The following is a 23,296-nucleotide window of genomic DNA, read 5'->3' as shown; positions in this document are numbered from 1 at the left end:
GAAACAATATTGAATCAGAACGTCCTTCCTTTTAACGGAGCGCTGTAACCTTTGATAAGAAGATGAAAGAGGGGTTTGGTCGTGGAAACCCCACCTCCACCATCCCATACTTGATTTCCTGGCCTGTGTTAAGTAAACAGTGATCCATAAAACAATAAAAATAATAAAACATCAGCACAAACACTTTGTACCAGGGGCTTCGTGGGGTGACTCTCCAGGGCTACGCAGCTTTCCTGTTGGTGTGTAGATGGCTCAGTGCTTTTCTCCTATAGAGTGAAGTAATACAGATGGTATTAGTATAGAGATACAATCACTCCTGCTGAGAAGCAGAACAACAAAGCAAACCTACAGTTCAGGAAAATGTACCTTTGAAACCCTTAGAAATCACAAAAAAATCAAAGTTTCAAGGACGCTGAAAAAATATGAGCCTGACATCATGACGGTTATGTCTCGTATGTCTCGTTATCACCAGGTCGGCGTGGAGGACATGAGGCGCCAGCAGCAGCAGGACAGGGACCGGATCGCAGCCCTGGAAAAGAGGATCAGCTCCATAGACCAGCACTTGAGGCAAAGCTTGGAAATCTCTCGCAGCGAGACTGAGCGCTCACAGGCCTGCTGCAACACAGTCACCGAGCTGGGAAGGAGGCTGTCTGATGTCGAAGTCCGACTCACCTCCACTGCAAACAAGTGTGACGCTATTAAAGGGCGGCTGGATAAGGAGCTCGGGACGGGTGGAGGAAAGGGAAGAGTGACAGAGGACCGGTTGAACGGCAGGCTAAGAGAACTGGAAAAGAGGATGAATACCACAATGAGGAAGACGGAGCAGAGGTGTACTAACACCGGGAACAACATGAAAGAAACTGTGCAGAGAGACGTCACTCAGCTGCGAAACTCGGTCCTCGTTCAGCTCGATGACCACAGCTACAAGATCGGTAAAGTAGAGCTGGATGTGGCTGTTCTTGCAGACACGGTCAAGGACCACAGTCGACGTTTAAGCAAGCTGGAGAACATCACGACCTTCCTCGACAGACGGCTAACATCGACCACAGACATGTGCAGAGACACCTGCGGGCCGAACGCAAGAGACCGAACAAGTGATGAAACTGTGAAAACTTTAGAGTGGAGGGTTGTGGCCAACCAGGATGAGATCCAAAAGTTTAACACCAAGCTGAACAACCTGTCGGTGTCAGGAGACTCGCTGCTTGAGAGAGTGATTAACTTAACAACTGATGTGAAAAAGATAACAGCTGTGACCGGGAAGGATGGCGAGAACTTCAACAGGATCTTCACTGAAGTGGAAACTTTGGGCCGCGATTTTAAGGAGTGTTTGATATGCAGCACTGTAGAAAAGGACCTGCTCACATTTAAAAACTCCACCACGATCAGCCTCAACAGATGCCAGACGGCACTGACGGATCTGCGGAGAAAAGTCGACTCGGGAGAATCTGTCTGCTCTCAGGTTTGCTCCAACCTCCAGGAGGAGGTGGGACGACTCAGAGAGGACGTGGAGGAGTGCACGGTGCAGTGTAAAACCAACATAAATGATCTAAAGAAACGTCTGGAAGGTCACACTGTACATAGTGGAAAATTAGGAGGGGATCTGAAGTCTATCCAAGGAGAGCTGGCTGAGGTCATGGATACTTTTAGCTCCATTAATGACACTCTGAAGGGCCTGGGAAGGACTGTGCAGACACACGGGCACACGATAACAGATCTGACCCACATTAAGGACAATATCATCGTTGAGGTAAGAATATGTGATGCAGATAATAGCCTAGTTATGCACACATCTGTTTGACATGTGAACCTTTTAAAGCCACTAAAGGCTTTTTCTGCGTTGCATTGTGGAGTGGCTATAAAGTAAGCAATGAACCAAAACAAGGAGGCTATATCAGTGTGACTGTTGGTAGCTTGGATCAGCAGGCATAGCAGCGGAAACTGCCTGGAAAAACAGAAAGAGCAGTGTTGGGCGGGCTGCGCAGTTGTTCAGTTCAAATGCACTGCAAGTCAAGAAAACACCAGCAAACAGAAAATGATGCAAAAGCACACAAAAGAAAACAGAAGTTCAATAAAAAACAAGAGAAATTCATAAAAATTTCCAAATGCATCATGGTTACCTTTGGAACAGTTATGAAAATAGGATATTACAGATATTTGGGTTTTCTGACAGATGATGTGCTGACCGTAGGAGAATAAATTGTCTTTTCATAGTAGAACTTTCAACACTCTTTTCAAGGTGAACAACCTGCAAACGGTCGTGGCAGACCACGTCGCTGACTCAGACACTCGATTCAGCGATCTGGGCAGAGAGATCCAAATAATCAGGAGCAACCATGTGACTGAGATCGGGGAGTGCCGGAGGTCCAGTGACGGCCTAGATCGAAGGCTCTCCAACCTCGAAAAAGTGTCTGGGCGCTTCGACTCGGTTTCTGGAAAGCTGGAGGGCATCAAGGAGGGCTTGGACCGACACGTGTCTGGGCTGTGGACCTCTGTTAATGGACTCAATGTCACAGTTACTTCTCAAGGAAATGCTATTGAAAATATCCAGAACGTCCAGCTGCCTCACATCCACTCCAACATACACAGGCTGAACTCTTCAGTGGTCGACTTGGTCAGAGACTTCCACAGATTCAAAACACGGGACTTTAAGGGTGAGTCACAGAGGGCAGATGGCGTGGGATTTGAATGCTGGTCGAGAGATAGTTGCTCCCAACTGAAGGGAGGTACGTTTGGACTGAGGGAAAAATAGATGAAAGAAAGATTCCAGGCAGTTGTCATAAAATGATTTAAATGGTGCTCTCTGCCTAAAAGCTAAGTCCCACGAGTTCTCTTTAAGGATAGTGTTACTGGTACTGGAGTGTTTCCTGGCTGTCTCACCAAACATTGCACTCCTTCAGGTCCACCTGGTCCACCTGGGCTCCGAGGAGAGCAAGGGCCCCGGGGTCCGATGGGACCCGAAGGGAGGATAGGACCTCAGGGCAGAGATGGTGAACAGGGACCAATGGGACCCCCAGGTAAATACTGTAGGCCCAGTGTTGGAACCAGAGTAGTGATCATCTTAGGCCAAAAAGATGGAAGTTAAGCTTAATCAAGCTAGCTAAAGTTAGCTATGTTATTTAGGAATGTGCATTTGTACCGTTAGGATGTGACTCCTGGTAAAACCTTTCACCAAACAGAGGCTTCTTGAACAATCTGTTAACACCGCAGCAGCAAATCATTTTTATTTGGCTGATAATTGGCATTATTCTCAACTAGATGATCAAATTTAGGTAGTTTTCTCTGGGCTTATTTTTTATTTTTGTGTGTGTTTGTTTGTTTGTTTGTTTGTTTGTTTATATCTCTCTATGGACATACTGCAAATCGATTTCCCATTGGGGACAATAACGTTATCACCATTGAAATCTTAAATCATCACACCAACTAAAATGCAGTAGAATGTGATTTGCTCTAAATTTTCACTCAAAAAAACATAAACTATAGAACTATGAATTTCTAATGCGACCCAGCCATGGGACAAGGCACATGTGTGAGCCGTCTCCCACTGGGACACAAACTTCAGTACAGAAGAGTAAATTTAGGTCAGAGTAATGACGAATACCATAAATTGACTTCTGCTTCTTACTAGTTTGAATTTACTTTTTATATAAATAAACGTGTATTAACAGACGTATTTGGTGCATCTTTGATGTCTCTTCATTAACATGTTGCATATGTACAATATAAACATGAGGAATGGTATCGCTGGGTCTAACTCGCTGTTGTTGTCTTTCATCTTACTTTCCAGGTCTCAGAGGGGAACAGGGTATGTGGTGTTCTTATCAAACAGCAGATCAAAGTGCGACTAACTCTTTGATCTCGAATCCACGGTAACACCTGCTCTTTGTTTCTGCTCTATCATCAGGTCCTCCAGGCTCCGATGCCCACGTGCCACGCCTTTCCTTCTCTGCCGCCATGACCCGCCCGATGAGGAACACGGGAACCATAGTGTTCAATGAAGTCTTTGTCAATGAAAATAACGCCTACAATCCCAAAACAGGTGAGTTTCACTACAACGGACGTTTCAATAGTTTTAGGTTTTCTTTATTTCAACTTGGTGTCTGCAGTCAGTCATTATGACCTCGTCCTGTCCCTCAGGTTATTTCACAGCTCCTGTGCGTGGGAAGTACTTCTTCAGTGGCATCCTGACAGGCCACAAAAACATAAAGATCGAGGCAGTGCTGTCCAAGTCCAACACTGGTGTGGCCCGAGCAGACTCGGCCGGATATCAGCCTGAAGGCCTGGAGAAGCCCATGGCTGAGGCAAAGCACATCCCTGGAGCGTTAGCTGTCTTTAACATCATCCTACCCATGGAGGAAGGGGACACGGTCTGTATCGACCTTGTAACTGGGAAGCTGGCCTACTCCTCCGAACCTCTGACCATCTTCAGTGGGATGCTGCTCTACGAAACCATCTGATTGGATGTGTAAAAATCCTGAGCGTGAGAGCTTCTGATTTGTCCAAGAGACAGTGCCACTGAGAAATGCAGATTATTGGACTGGATCTATTCAGCAAGACAAAAGCTTATGTTTGACCTTCAGTGCCAGGAAGGATTTCAGAAGTCCTTTGTAACCACAGTCGTTTGTTCTGTGTTTCACAGCTTTAAGGAAAACTATTTTAGGCAAGAGCCATTGGTGTGTTTTTGTATCCTGAAGAAGCCACTGCACGGTTATCTAATAATGTCACATGTTTTCACTAATATTTTCATATATATCTACAACCAATCCCTCCCCCAAAATTAAATTAAAAAAAATTGGCACATCGTGTAAAATGGAAATAAAACCAGAACACAATGATTTGTGTCACAAATGTCATAAATCCACCTTTTTATTCACAATCGAATACACAAAACATGTTTGTGACTCTTATCACTATATCCCTCATCTTTAAAAAGCTGGGAGTTAAGGAGACCAGATGCTGGACTTTTGGGAGAGGGTTGTTGTCCCGTTGGTGTCTGTTAGAGGATCCAAGCTGCTCAACAGTCCTGGCTCTTCTCTGTTGCACTGTAATAGATGCATTATGCAGCTTAGCATTGTCTAAGGCCTTCCCTGAAAAGATGTCTGGGTGGGAACTCGTTCTGATCTCCCACCTGTATGTATTTCATAGGTACTGATGCGCCTCCACACCATCAGAAAGGCAGGACTCGAGAGCTGCTGACAAGCCGAATGGTGCCTCTTCCCTTTTCTTTAGAGGACACGGCGTCCGTGTTTTCCAAAAAGAATTTCAAATTTCAGTTCTTCCAACCACAGTTTTCCACTTTGCCTCAGTCTATTTTAAATGAGCTTTGGCCCAGAGAAGTTTCTGGATCATGTTCGTGTATAGAGCTTTATCCTGCCTTTGTGGATGTCACGGCGGACTGTAGTCACAGACAATGGACCTTACAATTAGATGCAAAATGTTCCTCCAGCTGTTTCTTTTTAGTAACGTTAACTTTTCCAAACTTTTTTGAGATTTGCTGATGCAAACCAAGTCAAGAGCTAATGTTTTTTTCTCAAAATAATTTCAGCTTAAACTTGTAAAAATATGGATCCATAACATTTCAAAATCATTGCATTCTGTTGTTATTTTCATTTTACATGCCATTCCAACATTTTTGGAACTGGTTCAGGTAGTTTTTTTTCTACTTTTAGTTCCGTATTATGTCACTGAGAATGGATATCCCTTATATGGGCACCTTAGTTGTGTAGCCAATAGGAAGAAAGTTGGCTCAAAGTGGGGCGGGGGAGCTGAAATTGCTTCTTTCAGACAGAGGATGAACTACGGGGCTACGCCAAGGACCAGTGTAAGATAAAAAAAAGGGTTATTTTTAACCAGGGATCCTTCAAAGCTACAAAGCTAAGCAGAGTTCAAGAATGAAAACATGGAGCTGGAAGGGAGCACCACCGGTGCCATTTAAAGAAAGGTTATCTTATAAAAAGATGATTAATGTGAGGGCTTTTTGTCCCTTATCCACCCACAGCATACCAAACGATCAGAGGTTATTACACACACTTCCTGAATTATTCCTTGGAGTTTCATTCTTACCACAAGTAAATTCCCAGAAATACAACGCAGAGTGCCAATTGTATTGGAAAAAATGCAGAGTGATGAAGTCCAAACCACTATCACTATTCTTTAGGAGGAAATGCGCAAATGAAGTCACTGATAGTTTGGTGGAGAAACCACAGGATTTTATAAATCATACAAAACAATAAGAGCATTATAGGACATTAGCTGTGCCCAGAAACACAAGAGGACGTGGAGGACTGCCAAGGGCAAGAACAGTTCTTCTAAAGGACGTTTGTGAGAGTTCAGATGGTGAAAGTTATGTCGCTGTTACTATCAGTCGATCTTACGCTGGAGTTTTTATGCAAAGCAAACAATAACAAATACAGAAGCTACACTTATCCTTATATCAAGTATACAAAGCCTATTTCTTTGATTGAACACACACATCCTGCCTTTGGTTGTCTGTTTTTCAACTGTGTATTTTGAAAGGTGTTGTACATATTTTTAAATGGCTTGCACACTTGTTTGCAGATTCATAATGCATTTTGTACATTATGGCTTAAGAGTGTATTTTCTCTTTTTTCGTATCATACACGTTTTCCTTTGCAAGGAGGACATGTTTGTCATCAACTCTAGTGTGGAAATATAAGTGTATGTGTCTAAGCATTGTGTAACCTTAACAGACTGTACATATTTTTATGATCTTTAAGAACTGCCACTTCACCTTGCATGGTACTGTATACGTTTTGTATGTTTTGCCACGTGTGCTACAAATACAGATACCCAGTGTTATACGGCTCATGTTATACGGCTCACGTCAACAGTATCGCTCTCATCTGGATTTGGTTTCTTTTATTAAATGAGCTGGTATGCATCAGGTTTTACACACTGCCCCGCCTGCTTTGGACTTCACTTATTTGATCTGGCACTTCTTTGGCCTTCACAAATACACACAGCTGGGCTGACTTTTGTTTCTGGCTCCTACTTCAAACCTCTATCATCTCCTCCCTCGACTTCAACAGGCTAATTTTAGCTTAAGACAAGACAAGGAGTCTGTTAAACTGTTTTTCTTTCATATGCTGCACTGCAGTGACCCCTAGTGTTCAGGATATTTACTCCAGCAGCTGTTAGGAAAAGCTTAACAGTCAAGATGCTCATTACTTATCAAAGAAAAGATATGTGCTCTTATTTGTGTTATGTTATAGCCTCATTCCAAAATGAAATTCTACACAAGTGAAAAACATTTTTGCTGGAAGTATATAAAATATATAATTACATATTACATGCCCATAATTACTCACAGACTTTGCTCGACATCGTGTTGAAGCACCTTTAGCAGCAATCACAGCCTAAAGTCTTTGAATATGATGCTACAAGCTAGCACTCTTGTTTTTGAGCAGTTTCTCTCATCCTTCTTTGGAGAACCACTCAAGCCCCACCAGGCTGCGTAGTCATTTTTGGCTCTCTGTTCAATCAGGTCCAAGTCTGGCCTCTGGCTGGACATTCACAGAGTGAAGCCACTCCTTTGTTATCTGGGATGTGCACTTGGGGTCATTGTCCTGTTTGAAGATAAACCTTCGCCCAAGTATAAGGTCCAGAGAGCTCTGGAGCAGCTTATCATCAAGGACTCTCTGCACATTGCTGTATTCATTTTTGATTCCTTTCCCCTTGATCCTGACTAGTCTTCCCGCTGCTGAAAAACATCCCCACAGCATGATGCTGCCACCACCGTGCTTCACTGTGAGGATGGTGGTGGCCGGTTTCCTCCAGACATGATGGAGGACATGAGTCAGGCCAAAGAGGTCAATTTTCGTTTCATCAGATCAGAGAACTTCAGACGTGCAATCATTCGCCTCTTACTGAGGAGTGGCTTTCATCTAGCCACACAGGCCTGATTGGTGGAGAAACTTCTGGTGGTGCAGAAATGGTTGTCCTTCTGGAAGGTTCTCCTCTCTCCACGGAGCAACGCTGGAGTTCTGTCAGGTTCTCTAAAACCTCTGACTAAGGCCCTTCTACCCTGATTGCTCAGATTGGCTTGATAGCCAGCTCTAGTCCTGCTGGTTCCAAACGTCTTCTATTTACAGATGTTGGAGGACACTGAGCTCAGTCAGACCTTCAAAACTGCAGACCTTTTTCTGTAACCTTCCCCAGATCAGTGCCTCCATACAATCTTGTCTCGGAGGTTTGGGATTGTCCAATTCCTTGGACTTCATGGCTTGGTTAGTGCTCTGACATGCACTGTCAACTTTGTGACCTGATTTATACAGGTGTGTGCTTTTCCAACAGAAAACATCTGACAGATGATCAGTGGAGACAGGATGAACATGATGCCAACCTTGAGTGTCATGGCAAAGGCTGTGAATACTCATGTACATGATCTGTTATTTTTAGTCAGTTTGCAAGAATTTCAAGCAAACGATTTTAACTTTGTCATTAACTTTTGACAATTTTGAAAAAATAAAATAATCCATTTGGGGAAATGGAAGCAAAGTGGTGACGCTTTCATTTACGACAATTTCAGTATTGCCGAGCTTATCGAGAGACCCTGAAAGCAGCATCAGACGCTGCCGAGGGCACGAGGTCCTGCCCGGGATTTTCGCGCGTTCCGTTGCCATGGAGCCGACTTTGTTTCCTTCTAACGGCCCGCACAGAAAAGTGAAAAGCCTGGGAGGAAAAGCAGGTACAGACGGGACCCTCTCGCTGACCAAGCCTGGGTTTGTGGACCACAGCAGCAAGTGTCTGTCAAACAAGGGGAGCCCGTGTAACCCGTGCGTGTCTGCGTGCAGGTGCGTGATGAGCTTGAGGGTTTATGCGTCTGTACTGACAGATTTTTAACAATACTCGTGACTTTATTTTTCATGTACTGTGGTGATGTTTGTCTTAAAGAGACCAGAAAAAGCACTGGGCCACTTTGTATGAAAGTCGCCATTCACATGGGTAACATGAACAACTAGCTTATTTAAACTGCAGTTTTTCAGAGGAAAAGAAAGCACCTAAAAATTGTAATTCAATTAAAACATGTTAGAACCAAATATTTGCGTGCATGTTAGAAAGCTCCTATTTCATACCAGCATTCAGTGAGTCCACAATGAGCAGCAGAGTGGCAGAGGGCCGCCTGCAGACCCTGCAGATCTACCGCCTGCTTCAGCTGGTCCATGAAGGGGATACGGCACAGATAGAGAAGATGGTGCAGCTCGGGGCGGAAGACCTCATCAGTCTCACAGAGCCGAAGGACGGCGTGGGGGTGCTCCACGTGGCAGTTTCAGCCAACAACCTAGGTAATGTATGCCTGTGGGTTGGCTGTGGCAGACTCATTCCTTTGCAACAATCACACACATTTGGTTGGACGAGTGCTATGTTTGTTCAGCTCAAATACTGTGGGTATTTACAGTACAGGTTATTTCATTGGAGATATCGGAATTTCAGGAGCGGGACCACGCCTCCAAACACGCTCCTTCCGGTTGTCATCTGTATAGGTTCCGCCAGTTCTGCAAACTGTTCATTGTCGTTTACGTGCCCCACCGTCCCTCCCTCCTTGTTCTCAATTCTTTAACTTCTTCATTTCTATTTAGTCCACGGGGATCTGCCAGGCCCGGGAGCCGTCCCCTTCGAGGCCTTCCCCAAACTGCAGCTCAATTCATGTCAAAGCATCACTTTTACCTACTAAAACGCTGTCAAACCTAAAATGAGGACGAGTGAATTTAGTCTTTGTGTCTTTGTTTGCATGCCGCATTACTTGCCAAAGAAAATATGTCCACAGAGATTTGTGGCAGCATGTAGAGTTCTCAAAAACGGCAGCGCAATGGAAAATGGATGTTATTAAGTTTGCTAAACATCTTAATCACTGCCTGCAGTAACACTGCAGTAAAAAAGATTTGCAATTTTCAGCCATTTGATATGGCAGAGGAAAACAAAGTGTGGTTTGAGCGGCACCCTCAACAGATATCAATCTGATATCATATCTCACAGTACAATAATATTGAATGGGTTGCATTGTTGTATTTTGTCATGTTTCTCAGGTCTTTGTCTGAATTTCTACGAACATTATTGCTAAGGATTGTCTTATTGCATTGGAGTCACACTGGGTTAAATATGTACACTTGGGTTTTAAGGGGTATTTATTATTTTCTTCTTTTTTCGGGTTGTATGGAAGCCCCAAACGCAATTTCATTGTTCTTGACAATGACAATAAATAAATAAATACAAATACAAATACAAATACTGGGGAAAGAGGACATGGGGTATAAACATGTATTTCCAGTTACTTTTAAACATAATCTGCATCAAGCCCAGTTGGTCTGAGAATTTACCACAAGCCCAAATATGATCTGTCTCCGGATTGTTTCTGCTTTCTCTTTTTCTCCTCGCAGAGCTCGTCACCTTCCTCCTCTCCAAGGGAGCAGATCCTAACGTGCAGGACAAAAGGGGCCGCGCTCCGATTATGTTAGCTGCTGAGCTGGGCAACCATCCCATTGTGTCTCTTTTGGCCCACAGCGAAGCCAACCTGAGGCTCCTGGATGTAGAGGGCAAAAGTGAGTTCAAAACTAAAGGCATTACTATTTATAATCTCTGTGTAGGTTTAGCAACACTGCACTGACAGAACAGTTACGGGATTTCAAACACACTAAAGCTTCGTGGCATGAGTTTCTATGGCCGATGGTACAGGTGTAGGCGGCCCACTTTTGTTCATGTAGTGTGTATATGGTGGTAAACAGCAGGGTTTTCTTCAGATGTCTAGTTCAGAATTGCAGCTGTCACACAATTCAAATAAGTTTTCACAATAAGAACCCAGAGGCATTTCAAGGGCTCAGCCCAATGGCGATGCTCACTTTTAGAGGGACATTGATGCCTATCTTTGTCTCCCTTAGCTTTAACCACACAGTGGGTGATTTTCAACGACTTGGCAACTCGAGAGAAATTCAGTCACATCTGGCGACGTAAAGTGACTATGGGTGAAAAAACTATGGCAATGAGAAAGAAGTCTGAGTCTTTCTCAACTTCAGCTGGCACTGAGAGCACAGGATGCTGGTGGCTGACAGCTAACAGGGAAGTAAATACATTAGAAGTTACTTAGGTGATGGGAGTCTGTCCGTTAACAGCCGACTGTTACCTACAAAGTAAGGTTTGGGAAGCTAATCGCTTCCTGTGCGGATGCAGGTTTATCCCACGATCGTTTTAAACAAAGAGACTCTAAAGCTGCAGCTTTTTGCTTTCTGATTAAATAAAGTTTTGAAACAAAAATATTTTGTAGCATTTAACAGCTGCAGAATGATCAAGGCTGATATTATCACAGGAACACGTGAGAGTTGAATTTCAGAGCTTTTTTGTTTGCGATATGTCATATTTGTTTAAAAGTTCCTGCACAAATGAAGCTCATTCACTGTGTGCCAAGTGTATCAGATGGTTTGCTTTAAATGTATGTATTCTCATTTGAGTCTCAGTTTCCCAAATGGGGGCGTTTCCATCTCAAGTTAGGTCAGCTGGATCGCTTGCGGCGTCTTTCCGCTCATGAACATGCAGAGTTTGTCTCTTTAGATATTGATGAGGAGGTGGTATCCCAGACAACTCCAATCAGAGCGCACAAAGGTCTTCTGAAGGAGCTCGTTGAAGTAATCGTGATAATGACCCCATTACAGTGTGTCTGTGGTAGCGATTACTCTAACTGGCTCTCCTTTGAGAGGTAGATCAAGGCTGAGTGATTGAATGCTTCCTGACGTGTGCATAATTTACATACTGTATGATGTATGTACACATGTGTGAAGAGCCATATGAGGTTTTGTTTGTGTGTCATGCCACATGGACACGTCTAATTACAGATCAAGTCCTAATGATCGTCTCCTGTGAAACACGCTGAGCAACTTGATACGACCCAGCTCTCCCTGGGGTTTTGTTCAGCCTGGCCTCAGTGCTCACAGCAGGCTGAGCTTCAGTAGTCACACACACCTGTTTGTGTTATCCGTCGTGTCAGGAATATGGAGTAATGTGGGAATAATCAGAGTGGGGAAAGTAAAACACAGCATCCTGCCCTCCCTCCTTTTACAGCAGTTTGATCCACCAGCAGTTAGCAGCTGTGCTCGGTGCTGGAAGCGTGGAAGCTCTCTGTCAGAGCAAAGTTTCCCGAAAGTTTCCTCGCTTTTAATTTTGCAGTAGAAATGAAGATGGCTTGATTTGACTTGGCAGAGTTAGCTCGCTGATAGCTGCGAAGGACTGCAAACACTGGATTAGACGGAGGGTCCACATTAATATTTGAAACAGCATTTAGGTCTTAAGTGCTTAGCTATCAAAGTAGTCTGATTACACTGATGTACAGCTTTATTGTTGACGCTTACTTGCTTCTTCTGTCTCATGAGCTTTTCCTAAACTTTTGCACCCACGCTGTGACTCAGATGTGCTGTTCTACTGCATCTACCCCACCAAACGCCACTGCCGCTGCCTGCAGGTGTTGCTTAAGTGCGGAGCCGATGCCAACAGCGTGTCAGTGCAGGGGATGCATGTCTTTCAGCTGATGTGTGAAAAGGCCCAGGAGTGCACCCCCCTGTGCCTCATTATGCTGAATGCCGGGGCAGACCCCAATGCAGCACACCAGGTAAACAACAGGGACTGTGAGACCTGCGTTTTGAAGACAGTCTGTTGGAGCTGAAGCCTTTCCTCTCCTCTCTTCCCCTCTGCTCAGAAAACTGGAGTCACAGCGTTGATGGAGGCAGGCAAAGCAGGGTCCCTGCCGCTTGTTAGAGCTATAATCAGGATGGGCGGAGACCCCAACGCCTCTGACAGGAAGCGGCTCACAGCCGTCCACTATGCTGCCATGGGGGGCTTTTTTGAGGTGTAGTAGCTGCTCATATATAATAGCTGACATCTTTTGAAATGGCAATAACATGCAAAGTTAAGCTGTATCTATTAGGTCTTATTCTACTTTGTCCTGGAAGCTGAATTAAAATGACAGCGACCCACTGTTAGTGTAAGCAGCACCTCGGATTTAGGCTCGTCTAACGTGTTGCTCTGGGCTGTGTTCAGGTGCTTCAGGTGCTGTCTGCATACTCAGCAGACATGAGTGCGATGAGCCTTAAGGACTGCACAGCCTTACACTACGCTGCTGCCTCGGGCAATGCAAACTGCTGCAAGTTCCTGGCACAGAGAGGTAGTGTACTCTTTAAAGTCTTCTTCTGTGATGAGGCCTGTCACTCCTGCTGATGCCTTAATAGGAGCCCGACTGTGCAGATATTTAAAGCTCATATCAACATTACGTTCAGTAATTTCAGTCTGATGTCACTTGTAGGCTAACGCTGAAACGCAGGAGGAGAGCACAGCAGCTATTACTCAAAATGTACATGAGGAGAAAGCTGGTCACAGAGCATTGCAATCGGCTCCGAGTCTTAAATGTGTGTGTTGGTGTTTGACAAACAGGGAAACAAACTGAATACTTAAGTAAAAAGGGCTCATCGTAATACTTACTGTTGAACGAGGTAAATAAAAACCACCATGACGTGTGCTCTGCTCGAGCGTCTCGGTCATTCCTCAGACCTCTGATGCCTGGAATCTGCTGGACTCGCTGTTCTAGCCACTGGGACCACTTTGGACTTGACCTTTCACATCTCCAGCTGTTCTTTCCGCCCATCGGACTTCTTCCCAATATTACAGTAAGCTAGGATTGTCGCGTCTGCAGCCTTGTGCTCTTTATCGGCCACAGCTCTGCGTGGTTGGTCGTCAGCAGCTGTCTGTCTGCGCCGCCATGACTCTGTGGAGTCCTTTAGGCCGAGCTCTTCTAACCTCTGGTAGGATTTATTGATGTCAGCCACCTCCTCTGTCTAGCCCATGCAGGGGCTTTGTCCTCCTGTTTCTCCTCCTCCTGTTAGCTCCTCAGCTACCTAAGGCACTGTTGTAGCAGCTCATCTTGTGGGTGGGGGTGGGGGCCATGTATTCATGGTTGCTTCTGGCTTGTCGCTCTGATCCCCTCCCTCTCTCTCGTAGAGCCCAAAGGTGCTGGACTGCGTTCCCAGGGTCCCACCTAAGCATCTATGACACTTATGTGGCCGTGATGATGGCCGTACGTCTGTACTGGCTCACATCTTATTGCTGTCTTCTCAGCACCTGCCTCACCTTCTGTAGGCGTCGCCTCTGTGAGTGCGTGTTCATGAGGCTGTCACATTATTGTTGATCACGGTGTTTTTGAGGTATTGCTACGTAAGTATTGTATACCCAAACTGTGTAATGATTCATATGCATGGCCTGTGAGAGGAATGCTGACGGTTACACTGAATATTTTCAAGTTTAAAAGGGGAACAGGACTCTATTTGGAATATGGGAGTTTCAGTTCGTTCCAAAAACTGCTCTACGGTACCTTTTTACGGTACGATGATTTCAATATGTTACCCTCCGTTTGTAGTAGTGTTCGTATACATGGAAACGTAAAGGAGCACGCTCCACGTTACTGCCAAAATGTTGAAATGTCATTTCATTTACACGCGTGTGGAAGAGTCGAGCACATTTCTGATTCTGTTCTGGTTTCTTTGATACACGAGCACGTCTCGTTTGATCACACACGGGGGTTTCCCAGCTGCTATAAATATGGATCAAACTGTCGTTTTATGATCAAACGCACAGTCGTTTCAGAGATTAACATAATAACACAGTCCCCCTGCTTTTTTCATGTTCACACGTGGAAGTATTGTCCATAATTACCAGCTTGTGCACGCCTGCTGCTCACCACACCTGTCATTGTGTGTTGGTTTTAGCGCGTTGTCAGCTTCCTGTGTGATCAGAGGTCTTTTTGGACTGTTTGCTGCCCAGCTGGGGACAAATCTGTCCCATCACTCATGTTTCTTAAGCTGATTTGGAGACATTTCTGTCCTTCAACGCGCATATTAAACCCTCTCTTGTATTGGAAACATCCCACGTTCATGCATTTGTGACTTCTAGGCTGGACTTGTGTAATTCGCTGTTATCAGGATGTCAGACAGTACATTTGTCCCATGTTGACGTCTCCTCACTGCTTGGACTGGGTTCTGGGTAAACTCCAGAACTGAATTTCGAATTCTTCTCCTCAGTATTTTTATAACAGATTGGAGGATCAGTGTTCTCCCCTCTGTGTCTGCATATCTCTGGTATGATACTATAGCTGCAACCACAGTCCTGAGGACATTCTGCCGTGTGTTTATATAACCTCTGCTCTGTGGTCAGGTTGTAACCCTAAACTGAAGAACCGGGAAGGTTTGCTGCCGCATCAGATTGCCAAAGATTGCGGTCACAACGCAGTAGCCAAGGAGCTCCGGAAGGCGGAGAGGAAGCAGGGAAAAGGCAGCGATCCCAGCGGCACCGGGCAGATGTCAGAGCTCTGGGCACTGACTCTCCACGACTGGTCTCAAGAGTATGAAGCCGAACTGTGGAAAGCCTTTGGCGACAAATCAGACACAGTTACTGCAGAGAGGTTTATTTCTGTATTAGAGGAGCTACAAGCTCCAGTTGAACCAGACCGGATCCAAGCAGTCATCTCAGCCCATGGAGGAGACGTCAACATCAGTGACTTCATCAGAGGAGTCAAGTACATCAAGAAACCGTTCCGCCTCTCCTCGTATATGCCTAAGAAGAAAAAGGGGGGAAAGGGAAAAAAAGGGGGCAAGAAGAAGAAGAAGGGTCCGTTTGTTCTCCCCATGCCCGTTTGCACCCTCCCACCGGAGCTGAAGCCCCGACGAGCAGACGGAGGCCCACCCAGCTTCATGATCAGCTCCTATTTTAACTGCTCGGACGTCCTCCGATTCAACCCGGCTCACCCGCCAGTGCATCCGGTGATGAACGACTCAGGATGGTACATACACAAGCCACCGCCGGTCTACGTCAACGTGAACTCCTGCGTGAGAACCAATGATCTGGAGTCTCTGGACCAGGCCTTCAGTGAAGGGGTGCCGGTGGACGTTCAGGATGAGTTTTACAAGACGCCGCTGATGGTCGCGTGCTCCACTGGCAGCTATGAGACGGCTCAGTACCTCCTCAGCAAGGGGTGAGAAAGTTCATGTTCTGATTTCAGTGCCGTTTGTTTTTTCTGTGGCTTTACAATAAAAGCCAAATTAATATTTTCAATATTTTTTACCCGTTTCTTTAGCTTTGTATCACAAAGCACGCACACAGAAGCAAACTGACTTTTTCTGGTGTTTGAGAGATGACTGCTGATCCGAGCCAAAGAATGGGCCTAAATACTAATACACGCCTTAAACCCTGACATCACTGTCTGTGACAGGGCTGATGTGAACGTGTGTGACCAGTTCTTCTGGACCCCCCTCCACCATGCGGCGTACGCCGGGCAGCGGGAACTCATTGAACTTCTGGTGAATGCTGGAGCTAACGTCGATGCCCCGGCCCTGGGCGGAGCCACGCCCCTCATGAGGGCCATTGAGACGTCTCGAGTGTCCTGTGTGGATTTCCTCATCGAGGCGGGTGCCAGTGTGCTTGCAGAGAACAAGAGAGGTGTGACGTAGTTCAAAGCCTTTGTACCTTTTTCTTATAATGCCACAATGGAAACACGTGATTTTGTATAATTACTCTTTAACTCTAACTCTCCATCAGCATTTACTCTACAGGTCTCCTTTGTGGCGATGTATAACGTACCAGCATTCATATCCTGTCTTTATAGGCCCATTGACTACAACCCTACATCGTAGCACTTTCACATCTATGGCCACTTTAGAATCACCATGTCTCGTTTAACTGCCGATTTTACTTCTGTACAGAGCAAAGCTGCCTTGATGTTGCCAGAGATTTTGCAAACCCTGTGATAATCGACTTGGTCAAACAAAAGATGGATTCTCTGCCTAAACCAAAGGACAAAGCAAAAGGAAAGGAGGCCGAAGCTAAAAAGCCTAAAGCCAAGGTACACAAACAATCTACGACTTAAAGGAGACCTTTGAAACACATTAAAATCGTTTGCCTTCAGACTTTCCCTGTTATCTTTGTTTCTCTAAACTGTATCTAATGTTCACTCTGTACTATAGGAATATAGCAAGTCTTGGTTCTGATATAGTGCTTTTCTCCTCTGTTTGAGCGTTCACAGCATTTTCACCACACAAGTGCGTTTTCCTGGGCCTCAGTGCTCTTTCACACTCCCACGCTGATGTATGCAGCAGGGGCAGCTCTGGGATCAGCGTCTGGGCCACAGAGACAGCCCGCTCTGTCTCCTGATCCCCATCATGACCTCTAAATCATGTAAAAGGACACACGCTGGTGTTGCTCTCTTCTCCCTCGTAGCAGCAGGGAAACCCGAGCCTGCAAAGGGAGCCGATTACTTAAAGCTGGGCACTCGTACGCAAATGACACCACATGTGTTTGGTTACAGCTACACCGAGCTGGTGTTTAGCTTTGTATTCCCTGTAACCAGGTCACAGTCGGTTCAGATGTATTGATGTTGTCATTAAGACCCTGAAAGCAGCAGGTGTTTGTGACGCGTTCATAAATAATCAGGAGTATTTATAATTCAATGAAAATATCTGTCACACAGCGAGCCGACGAATCACGGAGCGTTTTTCTCTGAGCTCGGTCGGAGGCGGTATGAGCTGCTTTCACTGTTTTCTACAATAAAGGGCAATAATCCTCATCAGGCCCACTGGAATTCACAAACTCTCTGTAAATCATGCACCTTCAGCACTGTGAGTGATTCAGAAGAAGCCCTGTGGTCGTCCTACCCTCTAACCACAGCCGTGGGAACATGTGGGGGCTTCTGTGGGAAGTACACCACTCTCAGTACCCGACTGCATGTTGCTCTTGTTTGTCTTTAAAAATTAGTTACATGTGAACAAAAAAATTAATGTTTGTCAATGAAAGAATAATTACACTAAGAAATATAGGACACACACACACACACACACACACACACACACACACACACACACACACACACACACACACACACACACACACACACACACACACAGAGCAGCTAGGGGATGGGAAAGGCAGTTTGATGCCAGCAGAGCCAATGATTACCTGATAACAAGCTCACACAAACAGCACAGAGCTCTGCAGCGTCTGTGGTGAACGCCAGAACATCCTGATGAGAACATCAACACCCGTGTGATCGGTGATTAAGTTAATAATGGGCCTTTGTGCAGAACGATTGGTGTAGCAGCAAATTCTTCCCATGACCGCGCCTCACATGTAGACGGGGTTTTACAAAAACAGCGTTTTGGCAGCCGTCAATATCCAGCTTAGCCACAGTCCTGGCCAATCAGATGATAGCCTTTTTTGACATGCAGTTGGCAAAGCTCAAGTTTCACATCCTGCAGCCTGCAGACAGTTTTCCTGCGTATGCTTTGACAATGCCAGTGATAAACATTCATTATTGCGATGACACACTGACACAGCGGTGGCGGCAGATAGGCTGAACGCCTGACGATGATGGCCGACAAAAAGAAACACTCGAATCGATGCAAATTGCTTAAAGCAGGCCTAGATGATCTCCAGCTGCAGCTTCACAGGACCTTCAGTTCAGTCTAACTTGGTACCATCCAGAGGCAGGATCACATCAGCAGCAGGTAGCAGTGATGCAAACATCTGGCAGGAAGTCATATCTCGTAAAGTTCACAGTTCTGTGGATAATTATTTGCCCCTTTCCTGATTTCTTATTTGTCACAATAACATGTTTTCAGATCATCAAACAAATGTTAATATTAGACGACGATAACCTGAGTAAATATTCATTCAACTAAATGATCCTACGTGGAGCTGTGTGGAAAAGTCATTGCCTCCTAAAGCTACTAAGTGTCAACCGTGACAACAACTGCAGTCAGTGATAACGAGCAGTGGATCCTTCACTGTGGATCCTTCACTGTGGAGCAACAGTCTTCTTTGTTTTAATTCAGCCACAGTGGAGGGTTCTTGAACATGAATTACCAACATGCTGGTGTGTGTCAGATCGTTGTCCTGCTGCAGAAGCCAAGCGCACTTAAGCTGCAGCGCACGAACTGATGGCCAGATATGCTTCTTCAGGATTTTCTGGTGGAGCTGAATTCAGCAGGTTTGACAGTCGTTTGATGTTCTTTTCATGGAAAGCCGTGCTAGTTTTATGCCGGCATAACAGGACTCAGACGAGAGCTTTACCTCGTCGGTCCACAGCGTATTATCCCAACAGCTTCATCACAGTGTTTTTTGGTAGATATGAGCCTTTCTGTTCTCTTTGGTCAGCAGTGGTTTTCTCCTCGAACTCTCATTTTTGCCCCGTCTCCTTCTTACTGTTGAATCATGAACTCTGACCTTAACACACACAAGTGAGGCCTGCGGTTCTTTGTTGCTCGGGGTTCTTTTGTGACCTCCTGGATGAGTCGTTGATGTGTTTTTGGAGTCATTCTGGTACGCCGCCCACTCCTGGGAAGGTTCTCCATTTGTGTACAGTGGTTCTCATCGTGGTTCGCTGGAGTCCCAAAGCCTTACAAGTGGCTTTGTAACCTTCTCAAGACGGATGTCAGGGACTTTGTTTCTCATCTGAAACATCCGAGCCATGTAAGTGTGACATATATGCAAAACTAAGAAATCAGGAACAGGGCAAATACTTTTTGTAGCACATTTATATACACAATAAGTTTTGTTACTGATGCTCCTCAGATTCCTTCACCAGGTTTTCTCAGTCCAAAGTAAACATTAGCTGTCCGGTGCTTTAACAGAGTACTTCTGTTTCCTCGGTGCAACAGCTAAATCTTTGGATTACTCTTTATCCTGCCTCTGTACCGTTACTGAAAACCATTGAGCTTTAATCCTCAAACATAACGTTTATTGTTAGCGACCTAATCTTGTGCATTTGGACATCTCTAGCTGCCTTTAACCAGCCTGAATCTGACACTTTGTATTGAACACAGCGAGGCTGCAGAAGCTTTGAAAGTCTTGGTATTCACTACAGGTTGATGCTGCAAAAGTCGCTGTGCAAGCAGAGACGTCGTCTGCAGCAGCAGAGAAGACTCCACCCCAGAAGGATTCAAATAGCGTCGTCCTGCAGAACACCAGCATCACGACTGGGAAAACCAAACTCGTGGACATCACCTTTGTGCCAAAGACGGTGAGCCTCTCCACCGTTTACAAGAAGACGGCTTAATGTGTCTTCTGCTGCCGGCTAGTTGCAGCAGTCACAACGTGCACAAACCAACCCTGCATTAAGCCCGTTAGTGCACACATGTTCCTGAAGAAGTGACTGTGTAATTCCACTTCTCACTCTGACTGTTTTTGTCTCAGGTTTGGGGGAAGCCGCCCACCACCAGCCAGCTGATGTCAAAGACAAAGGTGGACTTTGACAACCTCGTGATGCCTTTCAGCCGCGACCTCCAGGGCACGATGCTGGAGCTAACAAACAGCGCAGAGTAACAGGCAGCGAGGTTAGACAGAGGCTGACATCTTGGACTGAAACTGGCCACTTATCATAATTGTGGATGTTTCATCTTTTCCACATGGCTTCTTTCTTCTGCCTTGTTGGACATCGTGCTTTGAATAACGTTTCCTTCCATCGCATCAGGTTCCTGCTGCTTTCATTACGGCTCTGTGCCCGTGACAGACGTGGTCACAGGTTTGATGTTTCCAGGTTGTGCGTCTCTAATCATCGATGTTATAACTCAGGATTACCTTAAGAATATTTTTTTCTTTTTTAAGGAGGCACAAGCATCCACTTGGACTCAACGATGAACCGATTGGACATAATCGATTCACTTTTATTGTTTCCTTTTGGGAAAATTTGTCATTTATCACAGCCAGGTGATTAAACGCAGACAGCACTGCACAGCAACATGTGGCAAAGAACAAAGGGCTTGTGGCCCTGATAAACTACATTGCAACTCAGGAAGCACTGCAGCAACATGGTGTATGGATAACATTATATCCACAGGGTCAAAGGTCATAATGTTGTTTGGCAGCATGACTCAGAAGGATGAACTGTGAGCCGATCTGCTGTAGTGTTGTTGAACACGTTTTACAAACTGCAGCTGTTTTTCGGTGATACGCATCATCTTTCACTGCTTTTTCTGCTGTCATGGCAACAACTTTGCATTTCATGAGAATGAACTTTATGGGCCAAATGTGTGATCGCTTATTTTAAAAAACTGTTTGTTTATTTCATGAAACAACGTTTATTTAGCTTTTTCTTATTTCTGCTCATATTTCTGCTGCTATAATGGCTCAATGTGGTCATCTCTGACACGCAGAGTGACCGGAACGATGGGTTGTCAAACCTGAGGTCTGGGGGCCAGAATTAGCCTGGCAAAATCCCCTACTCGGCCCACTGGATGTTTTAGGACTTTTAACTGTATTTTCATTAAACCTACAGCTGTCCTACTAATAAAGACTCCCCCCACAGCTATTCATAACACAATAATGAAGATAAACAATTAAAAAACAGAAAAGTTCCTGTTTTCTCACTATCGACTACAAAAAACATCTTCTTTTTATACAATGAATCCACAGAAAAATGAATAAAAGGAGACATTTTCTGTATAAAATATTCCACTCGATGGCAATGAGCCCCTGGAACCTTTTCTCTAATTTATTTCTTGCAGTTTCAGAGTTGTGCTGGAAGATTTCTTTCATTTATTACAGCAGCATTTTTGATCATGTAGAAAAGCTAAGGAGTATTGTTGCAGTTGCACTTTATTTTTCTTATTCTGAGACATCTCGGGGGTTGGATGTGCAACTAAATGAGGTTACAGTTACAGATAATGGGGTATTGATGTTTTTACATGAATTTGTCTTTGCTGGTTTAAGAGGGGGACAAATATGTGGTTTCAGACAGTGGATGAACTGAGAGGGTGCAGCAAAGATAAAGAAGAACTTATTTTGAGTTGTGAATCATGCAAAGCTACTCTAGTGGTCTGCAAGAATAGAAAGATACAGAGCTGGAAATTAGCACAGTTCGTGAGTGAAATAAAAGTGTGCAGATGCTGCAGATGGTTCAGATCCTGCCAGCTCTGCAGTAACTGTGCCTGCAGTGAGAGAAAACAGATCAAACCACACGCTTAAGACGTCACACAAAGAAAGAAGTCATCATCGCAGCCTGTCAGGGCTCTCACGTCGCCTTCGTGTCGGGGTGATTTGGTCCTTCAGCCCTGTGCAGTTCCATCTTTGTACCAGCACATGGCGCTGTTTGCCAGGTTTTCCAAAGCAGCGGTCTGGTTGTTTATTAGAACAGAAAACTTGGAGCAAGCTCTTGTGTTTCGAGCACAGAAAGGCATCAAAATGGTAGCCGTTCATCTTTGCCCAGATTACCTTAACGATACTGTGTCTGAGCCCTGTTTGGATAAGGCTTGTGTTTTGGATGTTTGCATGAATGCAGCTACAGGAAACAGACATTTCTTCTGCTTTAAATGTCGCATTGAGGCACACTCCCATCATCATCGCCACCTTCACCTGATAAAATTAGATTGCAGCGTCCTCGAGGTCCATGGGGACGGAGTTATATAATCAAATATATCAGCAGAGAGGGGGGGTTCGAGGTTCTCAATACGGGCCCGGGTTTGTTTAAATATACATAAGCACAACGCCATCGATGACAGTGGAGAGAAAGAGGGGGATGGATGGAAGCAGTGAGACAGGCAGAAAAAGGCGCGCATGTATGTAACGATGCTCAGAGAGACGAATGGAGACGGTGAGCAGGGGAATGGAGAACATATCACTGAAAGCCCAGCAGTGCCATTCATAAAGAGACCCGAGAGATGAGGGAAGGTGAGGAGTGACGGCGAGGAAAGGGAAGGCAGAGGCACACGGGGGGTGGGGGGGGGGGGAGAGCAGCGGAGGGTGATTCAGAGGATGGGGAGGGAGCACGACGGAAGAATGGGAGTGGGCGGGAGGAGAGGATGAGGGCTTTTCTAGCACAATCAGTGGCACACAGGTTAGAGGGAGTAAACAAGGCTGTGATGCAGCACGTCTGTTAGGGCGTCGGCTTGCAGCATGTTTGCAGAACCACTCGGAGACACATGCGAGCGGCTTTGAGTTAATGTGTCATTAGCGCAGTCAGGAACAAGCTCTCCTATTTGAACTGTCTGTGTGAGCGTACCATGAAAGCGTGCCAGCTGAACATGCCTGAGAGTCGCAGCCTGTTTGGAGCCTCCCTCCTCCCCTCTGCTGAGTATCAGTCTGAGCTGCAGGCAGCAGCACTGCAGTCTCTCAGCTCGGGCCCTGCTCCGCTTACTCAGCACTTCAACCCTTCACTTCCCCAAACAGCCTCTGGGGACAAACACAAAAACACACACTATATTATATTATTGCTGTTTGTCACATTAGAGCATTATTGATGTGTCATCATTTGCAATAATCGTGC

General features: G+C 45.3%; 2 protein-coding genes across 2 annotated transcripts in view; both read left to right on the top strand.

The window, feature by feature from the left end:
• emilin1a (elastin microfibril interfacer 1a) overlaps positions 1-6,915 on the top strand; it is a 28,816-nt gene extending 21,901 nt beyond the window's left edge. The window contains exons 7-12 of the mRNA XM_026142315.1: positions 473-1,747; positions 2,237-2,651; positions 2,898-3,014; positions 3,785-3,802; positions 3,902-4,036; positions 4,135-6,915. Of these exons, the coding sequence (XP_025998100.1) occupies positions 473-1,747; positions 2,237-2,651; positions 2,898-3,014; positions 3,785-3,802; positions 3,902-4,036; positions 4,135-4,454 (2,280 nt within the window). The 3' untranslated portion in view covers positions 4,455-6,915. The remainder of the gene's footprint in view (positions 1-472; positions 1,748-2,236; positions 2,652-2,897; positions 3,015-3,784; positions 3,803-3,901; positions 4,037-4,134) is intronic.
• Positions 6,916-8,613: 1,698 nt separating this feature from the next.
• ankef1a (ankyrin repeat and EF-hand domain containing 1a) lies at positions 8,614-21,450 on the top strand. The gene is made up of 11 exons (XM_026142316.1): positions 8,614-8,810; positions 9,096-9,302; positions 10,395-10,556; positions 12,411-12,610; positions 12,698-12,847; positions 13,039-13,162; positions 15,202-16,018; positions 16,256-16,482; positions 16,746-16,885; positions 19,901-20,056; positions 20,230-21,450. Exons 2-11 carry the CDS (start codon positions 9,113-9,115, stop codon positions 20,356-20,358), a joined length of 2,295 nt encoding a protein of 764 aa, XP_025998101.1. The 5' UTR covers positions 8,614-8,810; positions 9,096-9,112; the 3' UTR covers positions 20,359-21,450.
• The last annotated feature ends 1,846 nt before the right edge of the window (positions 21,451-23,296 follow it).

The sequence above is a fragment of the Astatotilapia calliptera genome, chromosome 15 (assembly GCF_900246225.1).
Source record: "Astatotilapia calliptera chromosome 15, fAstCal1.2, whole genome shotgun sequence".
In the NCBI taxonomy this organism is placed as follows: domain Eukaryota; kingdom Metazoa; phylum Chordata; class Actinopteri; order Cichliformes; family Cichlidae; genus Astatotilapia; species Astatotilapia calliptera.
This window is presented reverse-complemented; position numbering and strand designations above follow the sequence as displayed.